Genomic DNA, 12784 nt, shown 5'->3' on the forward strand with positions numbered 1-12784 from the left:
TACTAGCAAAATATATGAGGTGTAAATCTGTTTTGGAAGGTTAGATAGATTTAGCTATTCAAACATCCAACCAGTCATTCGAATCTTACTTGTTTTGTATATATAATGCTGAGTTTCCTGACAAGATATTTAAGTAGAAACCAAATTGGTGAATTATTGTTGGACGGCAACGTGGTTAAGCCAATCCCCCCCTTAGGCTGGCTGGCTGGCTGGCTGGCCCAGCTTACCACCCCCGCCCATGTGCATTTTTCGTACATACCAATTAGGACATACATGGATCACCAAATCCTATCGCTCTTATTGCTATTGTTATTGCTAGTGGCGCTCACCTAGTCTAGGAAATGAAAGTGCCTGTTTAAATCTTAGCTTTGTTTAGCTCAACCATTCAAACTTTAAGTTATCACCGTATGATAAGGAGATCATCTTTAAACATCAACTTGTGTATCATATTTTTAATAGAGATAGAGCCCACTAATAAAATGGGTCTCACCCTCTATTAAAAAAAATAGTACACAAGTTGGTATCTAAAGATAATCTTCTTAGTATTTTCCTTGAGAATACCTACCGAAGAGAAAAAAAGAATTCTAACTTAAACCCACAATTTTAATTAACTAATCTAACTCAGGTATGCAACAGCAACAATCCATGATAATGGAAGGTTTTATTAAAGACTCATTTTGACTTGGGTTGGTATTTGATTTTGGGCCCAAGAAAAACAAAACACGAAAGCATAAAGGGTGAAATGGATGCATCGATGAGCTAAATTGGCATTGATGAACGAATGATGATGAGGGAGGAAGGAAGGGTGAATTAGATTCCACATCCAAAAAGCTAGCAGACAAAATAACCCGCCTTACAATCAAAAACCAACCCTACCCAATGGCTTGGCTACCCATCTTCGCCGCATAATACGTGGCGTTTCTCGCATTGGTTTCTCTGCCTCTCTGCCTCTCTGCCTCTCCTTATAGACACCCAAAAATACCAGAATACGAGACAACATTTACATTTGTTTTGCCAACTTTTAGGTCCATATGCAAACAACATGCACTATAAAATCGAAGAATTTCAATTAATATCATCAAATCAAGTCAAATTTATTTACCCATAAGTATGTTTACTACTCATATTTTACTCGAACAATAGAACAGGGGGCTATGCCCATTGCCCCATTGCCCCATTGCCCCATTGGCCATGTCTATTTACACCTCTGTTTTTTCTCTGCGCACCTCCACTCGATGGCAAACTTTGTGACCTTTGTCTGCATGCACTTCTCGTACAACCAGACAAAAACCCTTTTGCAAGAAAATCACAAAGCCGAATATCACAAACTTTCTGTATGACGCTACTTTACAAAGGCTAGAGTCCATCCAGCATTCAACCCACAAGAGTACCTTTTTAACAGTTTAATGATGATATCTCTGTTTTATGTATATTTGGATGAATCCCACGTTTTATAAATCCCACTCATGCATCACAGATTCACAGAATAAACAACAACACACTAATCTCCATAAATATATATATCTGTCTCATTTCAAATTGAAAACACTTTCTGAAAAAGCTACAAAGTTGAAAAGCACTTGCTGGGTTTTTTTTAGTTTAATTTAATTATGCCCTGTTTCATTGTTAAAGACTAATGGAAGAGTCAACGGCTCATGCCCTTAAAAGCGTAGCCAGGTCCAGCAATTATTTAGACAATTTGACTATCAATGTTACACGAGAGTAGAAAGGCATCGAATCAAATATTATATATAATGGGGACGGTGTAAAATTTAAGATTTATTGGTTAAACTAGCTTTAAGCTTTCTGAAAGAGGAGAGGACAGTCATGGAAGATTCAAATTTTTTTAACCAGTTAAAGAAATGGGACAGGAACGAAATCCTATAAATATAATCAGAGCAAAACTTACCGCATACGCCAAAGACAGAGACAATAATTTTATGATATATCATCAAAAAGGGCAAACAAACCATAGACTGATTGCTTACTGCATCATTCAATAATGGCAGAATAATACTGAGATTAAGAAAGCTTTCACCAAAACAGGAGCATTCACTTTTGTTCATTCACGCAAGGAAGATGCCACACTAGTAGCAAACATTCCTTGCAAAAGTTTAGAAAAAAAGAAAAAAAAAGGTGTTTGTATTGTTGCAGTGGGAAAGCAAGAATCTGTGTGTGTAAATTTGCAAATTATCTGCCACACTCTTCCTCATATGATATTCGATCTTCTGATCCCAAAAGCAAAAGCTAAAAAACGAAAGAGAGGATCTTGAAAAGTTGTAGATACGGAGATTCTAGCTATAGCAGGTAGTACAAAATATAAGCTGGTCACTGCAAAACCAAATTTCTCAACTTCTCTCTGTACACTGCACATCATGATTCATGATCATTATCCATTTCTGGATCCTCCACAAATCTAAAGAGATTAATTAAACTAGGATTAATTATAGGATAACAACCAAAATACCCCCGGTTTTCCCACTTCATGAATTACAGAAGCAAGAAAAAGGCCATCAAAATTCCACAGACATAATGAGAAAAACGTGGGTATTTTGGTTATAATTCAACAAAATTTCCCAAGAAAAGAAGAGAGAAAATGAATAATTTTACTAGTTGTGGAGTTGATCTGGGCAACTGGGCACTCTTCGTTTGCTGTCTTCATACCCTTGCTCTGTTTTGTTGAATTTAGAAGCTCTGACACTGCCACCGAAGTACTTATGGAACAGGGCCTCTCTGCTTCTGTTGCTCTTGCTCTGCATCGTGTTGCTGCTCTCTGCCTCCCCCTTTGATAACGCATTTGTGTGTCCTGGGAAAACCCGTATTGCGCCTGCTTTGCAGTCACAGCAGACCCAAATCTGTAACACAGAAATGACCAAAATCACCACCAGAGAAGAGTGCAAAAGCCTCCAGCCGCCGGCGATAGACATAACCGGAATACCCAGCTACATAAATTATGCTCTGCCTCTGCCCTTGCCTCTTTCTTCAAATCACCAACCCACTATCTTTTCTAAAGAGAATTTGATGAGCTGTTCGTGTTGACTGTTGACAATATCAAGTTTTGAGTTTTATCTCTCTCTCTCTCTCCCCCTCTCTCTATCTATCTGCCTGTCTCTCGAGGCTATGACTTATGAGCAACGGATTGACGGCTATTCTATGTATAAGAGAGATAGGAAGAAAGAGAGAGAGAGAGATGGAGCCTCATATGCCCCCACACTGGTCCACGTGAAGAGAAAATAGCAGCAGTCTATGTCTAATGCTCTCTGTATTTTAATCTAACTATAGTATACTCTGTTTTTTATTTGTTTTTAAAAAAACAAATGGGTGTTTGAATAAATAAACTAATGTGTAAAAGAAAGTAACAGCAAATTTTGTAGGTGAAGCATATACGTATATGATTAGCAATGCATTACGTTAGAAATCTGCATGTCGGTGACGCTGTAAGAGTCAAAATTACAAAATGAAAAGATAAAAATAAAAACAAAAGGGCACACGCGCCTTTATGAGGGTCTATGTAACTATGCATAAAATCTTAGGTGGGCTTGCGAGCCGAAGGGACCACACACTGTGACTGAAGCATGCTCTAATGCTAGAGACTTTGAGAGCGAGAGGCGCCATGACATTAACGGTGAATTACACTCTCCTATTAATATTATATACATATATATATATTTAGTTACTTACTGCAAATAAATATATAAGTATCTTAGGTATTTATGGGTTGGAATTTGAATAAAGAAAGAAATAGTATTTATGATGAGAATGAGTCATTCTGAGAGAGAAACATGGGACTGCCGAGGAGGAGAAGAAGGGCCGGGAATCCCGCCACGGTGTTGGACTGGAGACATTTGTGTTTGAGAGTCGTACGTTAATAAGGAAAGGAAACGTGTATCAGTGGCTCCCGTACATCTTAATTAACCTCTCTTAATGAATTATATATAATTAATTAGTTGTCAAATTTGATGCAATCTTGTGAGCTCCTTGAATGAAGACCCAATTCTCCTCCCTCCCCCCTCGCAAATATTGTGGCATCTGATGATATTCATACATATTGGATTTGGATGATGTTGTAGATTTTATTCTGGCATGGCATGGCAATGGCAATGGCAATGGCATATATGATGTAGTTGTCATTAGCTGTGATGTTTTTGCTGGTGGGTGACCTGAGTATTTTTTTTGCAAATAAGGGGGACAATTAAAGTTAAGTCAACTGGGTTGTTTCATGTCTTGGTGTGTATTAGGTGAGCTTAATGGGCATGGAGGAGACACAGCTTATGGTTTAGCTCCAAATCTGATTGACAAAACTCCAAAAGAATATGTTAAACTCAGCTAACAGTGGAATACTCAAAGCACAGGCCACCTTATCTAAATAAATCATGGCACTCTGATGTTTGACATGTGTTCATGATTATATATGTATAGCAACTCATCATTTCACTTGGTAGTGATGACCAAAATCAATGGGGTCCCTTGGAAAAATAAAAACAAGGAATTGGTTTAACAAAAATACAAGTTGCTTACTGTTTAAGAAAATTGGTGAAGAAGGACCCATGAAGACACACAGATTGCCGAACCACCAAGTCCAAGTTGTGCACGTTAGGACATGCATGACTCACTCAATTATTAAACCAAACTTAATCAAACACTTCTCTCTTATCTATAATGCACTCCAAAAACTGATATCCTTGGGGTTAATAAGGGTGGTAAGAAATATTTTCTTACCCAGAAAGGGGAAAATGTCAAAAAAAGAGAGAGTCCAAATCAGTGTTCTTTGCTGAATTTATAGAAAAGGCACGACTGGTCAGGAATTGTCACGTCCATGTTAAACTCCTGACGGAACTTGAGAAAGCAACATTTAACTTTTGAAAGGTACTTGGTACTGTAAATTCGAATTATTAATCCTGGACAGGTAAAATTTGCAGGCCGTATTTGTAAATTTATGTATGTTTGTTGAAAAGGAGGAGCGTGAGGTACAATGTTTTGACCATGGGAAGGGAAGGGAAGTCACACGAGACTAGCTAGTGAATCAAATCAGAGTTTGAATAATCTGGGGTGGTCTTTGCTTGATCCTCTCTCTCCTCCTAGAAAGAAATGGGTTAACAAAAGTGGGTTTTGTTTTGTGGCTGAAAAAAGATAAAAAGGAACCAAAACCCAGCCTATCTGAAATCTGACCCCCCCCCCCCCACCCCCTGCAGCCAATAAAGTTGACAACTTTTAGCTTCTGCTTGGACTTTGTCCTCCTCTTGTCTTGCCCAACCCTTTACTCTTCCATTTTGCCATTTTCTACTCCTACCACCCTTACTTCTCTTACCCGTCTTTTATTACATTTGCCATTTTCTTCTTGGCCTCAGTCACCTACTATAGCTAGCACTACTATTTAATTCCCCTATTTCTCTCTCTCTCTCTCTCTCTCTCTCTCAAACATTGAATGCCACCTGATGCCCTTTTTCGTATTTGATCATAGAGCAGTTAATTATTCATAGCAACTCCCCCAGATATTTTATACATCAATCAAACACTGTAAATTTCGATTGAAGGTACAACTCCAACAACATATGAATATTAGAATCTAATGACATGCACAGAATTGTCCTAAAATGATAGTTGTAACCAACTCAGTATTATCTAGTAGTGACTGAATGGTGTGTGGTTAGGCAGGCTAGCATGTATTTTGCCGACCAGTTTCTGGTCAAGAATTAGTCGGGCTGAGTTTCAGGGATTTTGGGTCACCAGAGGTTCATGAAAGCCACGGCCCTCGTTGAAGTGATGATGAGCTCATATTTGCAAGTCCATTTCTCAAATGGTACTCAATCCATCCATGCATCTATTACTATACACAATATTATATGCCCTTTCATTCTCCTTCCAATCTTTTTAGTAAAATAGTTTGATCTAAAAATTAAAAACAAAGTAAAATAGCCAATATAAAGTTGAATTTCAAAGTGAGTTGTCAACCACCAAAACTTCTAATTCTGCATCTTGCCTTTGCAAGCAGCATTCATACAGGTACTTATATATCTCTTTAGACAAAACCAATGTAATGATACACTCTTAAGTATGCTATCACATAGGCATCCCATACATAACACCAAGATGCAAAAACCTGGAACCTATCTGGTCTCATTAGTGGATCCTATGCATACCCAGCCATCCCAACAGTTGAGCTCGAATGATTTGCTTTATGAGCTGCCTGAGTTGTAGTTGCCTTGGTGAAGTACATGTAGTAATATACGTTGAGAATCATAGTCACAACCACAAATACCGCTCCAGAAATGAAAACACCTTTTCGTAAAGCTTCACAGGAGAAGTTCTGAGCATATATCATTCCCCGGTACTTAGTGTGATAGGCATTTTTTGTAGCACCAGCAATTAGACAAGCTTCCGCCACCAGAAAAGTTGTCCTGAAGATACATAAAATGCAGCAAATTTTAAAGATGAACTTGCCAGTTAGCTGAATAATATCTTCAATCAAAGCGGAGGCCCTATATCATATTCTATGATTACATGTGATAAGTCGTCTACACCTGGTGCAGCAGCATACCAGGATTTGCAACAGGTTGACAATAGGGAAAAGGTTAGCAAATTTTTCTAAGAAAACAAAACAAAAGAAAAGGCCACAAATATAGATACCAAAAATACAATTTGTAAATCTAATCATAAAGCTCAGAGCAAAATATGATGCGTAATCAATTGGATCTTAGCAGAATATGGGCAAGTTAACACAATCAAGCGGTTGATGTTAAAATGTTGCCCTGTTTAAGATGGGGATCCTCAAGGCACATTGGATGCTCACCATGATGAAACAAAATATATAATAGACCAAGCTCGATTCCCACCAGGGGCCAAGGGTCTCCCAAAACACATGCACTTTGTGATACCCATGAGGAGTGATTCGCCTGAGAGAAGAAACAAGAAACCACCTACTCCATAACCAGTCGCAACATCTGAATTATACACACAGTAAGTTTCATTCGTTCGATCATCTTTCTCTATTCGGCCCTGCCAGGAAATAAAGTTTCTTTATAAATTAATGGTACAAAAATTGATCATATGCACCAAAATTCAACCCAATAATCCAAAATGTCAATAAGTGACTAAGAGAGTAAGCAAACATTAAATGGATAGAAATTGAAGTATCATGCTACTGATAAAGCATATCTGCACATATATATTTTAGTAACGAAGTGGAGCTAAACCATCTCTATTTCCATTTTAGTAACGAGCATTCCACTACTTTTTTTCTCCTTAAGTTATTGCGAAACAAAATAAGAGACCTGTCACTAGAACCTGGTCTCTTCCAATAAAATTTGAATGGTTTGATCAATCATAGACGAAAACTGATTAATTAAGTGGTACCAAGCATATTGTAGTCCCATTCCCCATGTGGTTTTACCATTGCAAGGCTTCTGACATTGCTAGACGATGAAGATAAATCATACTTAATGAATGAACCCTTATGCAATTGGCATGTATCCCTACTTCGACAAGAATCAAGCCTCAAAATACTAAAGGCAGCAAACTTTTAAACTCAGTTCTTTGATATGAACTTCTCTATTTCGCAAATTTTGCTTCCCAGAGAGAGACCACTATTTTAATGTTTAAAAAGTCATCCCTGAAACACAATTATACAGTCTCAAAAAAAATAATCCAACAGACACATGAATTGGCTCTTCTTATATGCCTACATGAAAATGCATAATTCTTCATAAACAACTTCGTCCCCTAAAAGTAAAGAAATGCAGTGAGTGTTAGAAAAGGAGAAAAATATCCCAACAACCAAAAAATCACGGTACATAACTGTGCAGAAAAGAGAATGTTCTAACAGGATAAGAAGTATTCTAACAACAGGGAGTGATGGAAATCTTCTGTGGATAACCCCTGCCTCTCGTTTATGTCCAATTTAATGGGAGATGATAGATCACTTAATGGTTTAAATTTGTGACGTATACAGATTAAGCAACCATATACAGAGCTAATGAGGGCCATGAATCAAAATTAATTAAGACTGATGAAGCAAGTTTTAGAGCTACATACTCATTTATGGCCAGAAACTTTACACTATTTCAAATATGGATATGTGACAAGAATGAGCTAGGAACCTCTTTAGTAAAAGTATCATAAAATCATCTCTGGCATGCTACAAGATCTTAGATTGGCAATGACAACAATTTAATCTTGAAATGGACAAGAACCCAACAACAGGCATTACAAAGCAACATTCTTGATTCTTGTGGTAGCAATTCAGTATTAAATAAGAAACTCTATCGCCTGTTCATCAACAAAGATATAAAAAGAACCATCAAAACTTCCTGTTCTTCATTGCGCTGTTTTGGTAATTGAGTGAAATTCAGCATCCTTGTTTGAGCATAGTATAAGCAAGAAAAACCCCAAACCCGGAAAACACAATCCAATAAAACTCATCTTCCAGCAACAAACCTAACTCCTTTTTTTTTTTTTTTTTTTTAAAGCAACAAACCTAACTCAAAAATTGTGAACAACCCCACTTTCAAATTGCACTGATTACCAAACACATACACATAAACATCCTAAAAAACCCTAACCTTTTACAAACCACAATCAGAACAAAACATCACACACAGAACACCGAATCATGAAATTTAGGCACTAAAACAGTGATCAAGATACAGACCAAAGACTGGAGAATGCCACTACTTCAATTGGAGTTGTAAACATTTGGAAAAGGAAAGGAGAGATATAATGAACAAGGAAAAGAGGGCTTACCACACTTCTTTGTCTCTCAGCAGCAATGGCGAACCCAAAGGCCACTAAGCTCAGAACAATTACCAGAAGGTGCACCAAAGTTGAGCCCTTTCCTTCTCCCATGTCTCCCTCTGTCGTCCTCCCAAGACTTGCCTAGATGCTCTGCCTCTGTGGCCTCTCTGTGTACCAAAGAACGAAAACGAGTGACACTGAGAGCGAGCAAAAGTGACAACTTTACCAACTTACTCTGTACGCTGTGTGAGTTGCAAAGCACTGGAAGCTGTTTTTCCTTTTGCAAAGGGAAGCCTCTTTCGACCCACGCGACTGTTACAAAACGTTACCAACACCGTGATTGGTGGTCAAAGAGTCAAACTACACAATTACCTCTGCTGCTGCTTTGGCTCCGGGAAAGTGTTTCTCACGTTGGAAAAGAGTCGTGGGTCATGCAATTGCCATCAAAATACGAGGAGGCGGGTTTATGTTTAAGGCACCTTCTTGTTTTTTTTTTTTGTCGAAATTAAGGCACCTTCTAAAGCTAGCAAAAAGAAAAACGCTTTTACCAAAAAAAAAAAAAAAAAACACTTGAAATTACAACTCTAAACTAAACTAGGTTTTATTATGTAGCCATGGCATCCTATGAAACATAAATTATGATGTTGCCTAACTTTTAATACATATTCAAACATAAAATAAAACAGGAAACGTGGTATACTTCTTTGCCAAAAATGATTTAGCTCAAAAGTTTGGGTGAAATTTTACTTCATACATTATACGTACCCTTTTTTTTTTTTTTCCCAATTTTTACTGAGAGAAGTTCCACTGTAGGAGCCCAGCTTAGATAAAAGGCCCCTTAGACCTTCCAAAGTGGTTCCAGTGGAGACATCCAATTCAAACAAGAGCTGGGCTCCACCAAGTTCGGGCAAGATTAGTCCGAGATGCTGCTTGAGGGCGCTAATGTTAATAAATAAATATTTTTATAAAAAATTTTAAAAAATAAAAAAAAATCTGAAAAATCACCAAAATTTCATAATTTGAAGCACACAAAAAATTGTTAGAGCGGTTACTATTCACATGAGCCGTAACTATCTTTATTTTCCCTTATCCTTTGTCATGGCATTGAAATTTCTCTAAGTTAAAATCTTGGATAATAAAGCTATAATTATTCATGTGGGGCCCGCTACAGTAAAGCATTTATTAAAATAACTATTTGAAGCAGACCTCTCCAATAACCATAACTTGTTTTGTAGTCACAGCACAGTCACAGACTCACAACCAGACAAGCATCTGAATTTCAAGGAGGACATGAGATGAATGTTGGAAGATACGGTCGCCTTTCTTTTAGATTTTGCAAGCATACCCTTCAACCTTAACTTATTTCCTTTTCGCGGGTGTCTGAATTTTGGTCTTTTATCTACGTGCTTATTTAGAATTATACAAAAGACCCACATGATATGAGTCCATTTCCTTTTAAATTCGAACAAAAACCCAATTGTGCCAGGTGTCTCAAGTGGTCCAACATCTTCTAACATAGGATGCGAAAGATTGGTTAATTTGATGAAATATCTTGACCCAAAAACAATATCGAAAGAAGTTACTGTTGTTCCTGTCACACTCCCAAGTTTTGAAAAACACAAAGATTAGGAGTAAATAAAAGAAAAAAAAATCTAAGGCTCACAGAAAACCAGAGAGAAAAAATCAAGGGCTCAGAAAAAAACTTACACACATTTTACTTAAAGTCGTGATTCCGATAAGTTATGGGTGCATGCCACCTGTCATAACCTATGGAGTGCAATAACGATAAGGCCTTAGATTTCCAAATTTTGAGTCTGGATGAAATTGACACCACTAGATTTTTTGAGTATGGGGGTTTGGAGTGGTAAAGTAACACAGGCAATTTAGCAGTGACATTATTTCCTATATATACACACACGACGAACAAACATGATCAAGCCTTCATATATCAAACAAGAAACAGAGGAAAATGGCTTCCTCCATGGTTTCATCGGCAGCTGTAGTTCAGCGGACTAGCTCCCCTGCTCAGGCCAGCATGGTTGCGCCCTTCACTGGGCTCAAGTCAGCCTCTGCCTTCCCTGTCACCCGCAAGGCCAACAATGATATTACCTCTATCTCCAGCAATGGTGGAAGAGTTCAGTGCATGCGAGTACGTACGCTAGTTCAATTTTTTTTTTTAGTTTTGGTTTTTTATATTTTCTAAACAGATCATCAAGTTTAAGCTGGAAAGAAAGAAAGAAAAATAACATTATATTATATTTATTTATGCAGGTGTGGCCTCCAATTGGATTGAAGAAGTTCGAGACTCTCTCTTACCTTCCTCCCCTATCTGCCGAGTCATTGGCCAAGGAAGTAGATTATCTTCTCCGCAACAACTGGGTTCCCACCTTGGAATTTGAGTTGGGGGTAATTAATTAATCTGTAATCTTACTACTACATACCTATTTTTGTTTTCTTAATTAATACGTAAAGTTTTTTTCTAAACTGGGTTCCCAAACCACCCTCAACATTAAACCTAATCTTACTCTCTCTTTTTTTTTTTTGGTATTTTTTTAATCACAGCTACTAGTCTAAATTTCCAAATATTATCTTTAAACCTGATTTTAAGGAAGGGCAAATTTGTAATGAATTGTTAAAATTGTTGGGGTATCTAACATGAATGAAGCATGACATATATATAAATAAGTAACACAGCTGCCTGCAGGCAGGGCATGCCCAAAAACACAAAAACATGTTCATGTAATGATTAAGGAGGTTGATGAAATTGAAAGAGCTGACAATGACATGACATTGTTTTATAAGCTTGATGGATGTGTGTAATGCAGAACCCTTTCGTTCACCGTGAGAACGGCAATTCCCCAGGGTACTATGATGGCCGTTACTGGACAATGTGGAAGCTTCCCTTGTTCGGTTGCACTGATTCTTCTCAGGTGTTGAAGGAGCTCGACGAGGCCAGTACCACTTACCCCAATTCATTCATCAGGATCATCGGATTCGACAACATCCGCCAAACACAGTGCGTTAGTTTCATCGCTTACAAGCCCCCTAGTTTCTAAGTTTTGAGGCTACCCTAGCTATCCGGCTTTACTTCAATTTCACTTTCAATTCGTTTTGTTGCTTCCCTTTTTTTCCTTTTTAGTTTTTACTCTGTAATTTCTCTTCTTGTAGACCTCCGTTTATTCTGTGAATTGATTTGGATGTGAACAGAGATGTGTTGATCGACCTTACTTATGATACACATGCCATGTTAATTTCTGATTTCAAGTTTTCGAATTGAATCAATCAATTTCGTTTCAGACTTGGCTGCTATATATATTATGATCAAACACGTATTTGCATGGTCTGCAACACAAAGATTACAATTTGATGGCCTGTGTAAAGCCAAGTCGGAACGAAAATGACTAATTTCTTGTATAAATTTCTTATACAAAAAGCTGAACAAGATAAATACAAATCTCTCTTTCTCTCACGGATTCGGTACCTATTTGGTGGTTCTTAACCCCCAAATGTCATCATCCCAAATCACATCACTGAACAAGCCATAATGAGCTTCGCCCATGAACTCCACATCCCAAAATGGCATCCAAATTGAACCCCATGACATTTGCTCATCCACCACAGCACCACTCAAACAACCCCAGTAATTCTCCTCCCCGGCCATCAAATTCTCAGCGGCCACCAAACCCAACTGATGATTTCCACCGTCGATCCTCACATCTTCTTTCCCTGCAGCCTTGTCAATCGTTTTCTTAGCCTTCTTGCTTGCCATTGTCATTGTTGTTGTTGTTGTTGCTGTTGTACCCTCAAACCTTGATCCTTGATCCATGGTGGCACCACCAACATCCACACGTCTTTGCCTCTTCATTTCTCTTGGTTTGCAATTGACTGATCTTCAATTCTCTCAGAAAAACAGAGCTGGGTTGTTCATATATATATATATATATAATATAAGCAGAGAGCTAAACGGAAAAATATATCTAAGCTTCGTGAAGGAGACGGCAAGAAGATATTGATGGTGGTGGTACTTATATAAGGTTGGGAAGAGATAGGAATT

At 37.8% G+C, this 12784-nt stretch overlaps 3 protein-coding genes and 1 long non-coding RNA gene across 4 annotated transcripts; 1 reads left to right on the plus strand and 3 right to left on the minus strand.

Moving 5' to 3' along the window:
- LOC18789833 lies at nucleotides 2033–3303 on the minus strand. The gene is made up of 2 exons (XR_002271253.1): nucleotides 2611–3303; nucleotides 2033–2416 (listed from the first exon to the last, which is right to left on the minus strand). It is a non-coding gene; the product is annotated as an uncharacterized LOC18789833 (long non-coding RNA).
- LOC18793870 lies at nucleotides 5891–9147 on the minus strand. Its single transcript, XM_007223456.2, has 3 exons — nucleotides 8740–9147; nucleotides 6791–6996; nucleotides 5891–6398 (listed from the first exon to the last, which is right to left on the minus strand). Exons 1-3 carry the CDS (start codon nucleotides 8839–8841, stop codon nucleotides 6131–6133), a joined length of 576 nt encoding a protein of 191 aa, XP_007223518.1. The 5' UTR covers nucleotides 8842–9147; the 3' UTR covers nucleotides 5891–6130.
- LOC18789951 (ribulose bisphosphate carboxylase small chain F1, chloroplastic) lies at nucleotides 10656–11957 on the plus strand. Its single transcript, XM_007225870.2, has 3 exons — nucleotides 10656–10879; nucleotides 11002–11136; nucleotides 11556–11957. Exons 1-3 carry the CDS (start codon nucleotides 10700–10702, stop codon nucleotides 11784–11786), a joined length of 546 nt encoding a protein of 181 aa, XP_007225932.1. The 5' UTR covers nucleotides 10656–10699; the 3' UTR covers nucleotides 11787–11957.
- Nucleotides 12044–12777, minus strand: LOC18792289. The gene has a single exon (XM_007225733.2). The coding sequence runs from the start codon at nucleotides 12593–12595 to the stop codon at nucleotides 12212–12214; it is 384 nt and encodes a 127-aa protein (XP_007225795.1). The 5' UTR covers nucleotides 12596–12777; the 3' UTR covers nucleotides 12044–12211.

Source organism: Prunus persica, chromosome G1 (assembly GCF_000346465.2).
Source record: "Prunus persica cultivar Lovell chromosome G1, Prunus_persica_NCBIv2, whole genome shotgun sequence".
Lineage (NCBI taxonomy): Eukaryota > Viridiplantae > Streptophyta > Magnoliopsida > Rosales > Rosaceae > Prunus > Prunus persica.

Bases quoted from the DNA above. Each gene is read 5' to 3' on its own strand.
- LOC18793870 (XM_007223456.2), bottom strand. From the start codon at position 8,841: ATGGGAGAAGGAAAGGGCTCAACTTTGGTGCACCTTCTGGTAATTGTT. The intron at 6,997-8,739 runs GTAAGCCCTCTT...ATTTCCTGGCAG, and splicing joins CTGAGAGACAAAGAAGTGTG to GGCCGAATAGAGAAAGATGA. The intron at 6,399-6,790 runs GTGAGCATCCAA...ATGTATCTTCAG, and splicing joins ATATATTTTGTTTCATCATG to GACAACTTTTCTGGTGGCGG.
- LOC18789951 (XM_007225870.2), top strand. From the start codon at position 10,700: ATGGCTTCCTCCATGGTTTCATCGGCAGCTGTAGTTCAGCGGACTAGC. The intron at 10,880-11,001 runs GTACGTACGCTA...TTATTTATGCAG, and splicing joins GAAGAGTTCAGTGCATGCGA to GTGTGGCCTCCAATTGGATT. The intron at 11,137-11,555 runs GTAATTAATTAA...TGTGTAATGCAG, and splicing joins CCTTGGAATTTGAGTTGGGG to AACCCTTTCGTTCACCGTGA.
- LOC18792289 (XM_007225733.2), bottom strand. From the start codon at position 12,595: ATGAAGAGGCAAAGACGTGTGGATGTTGGTGGTGCCACCATGGATCAA.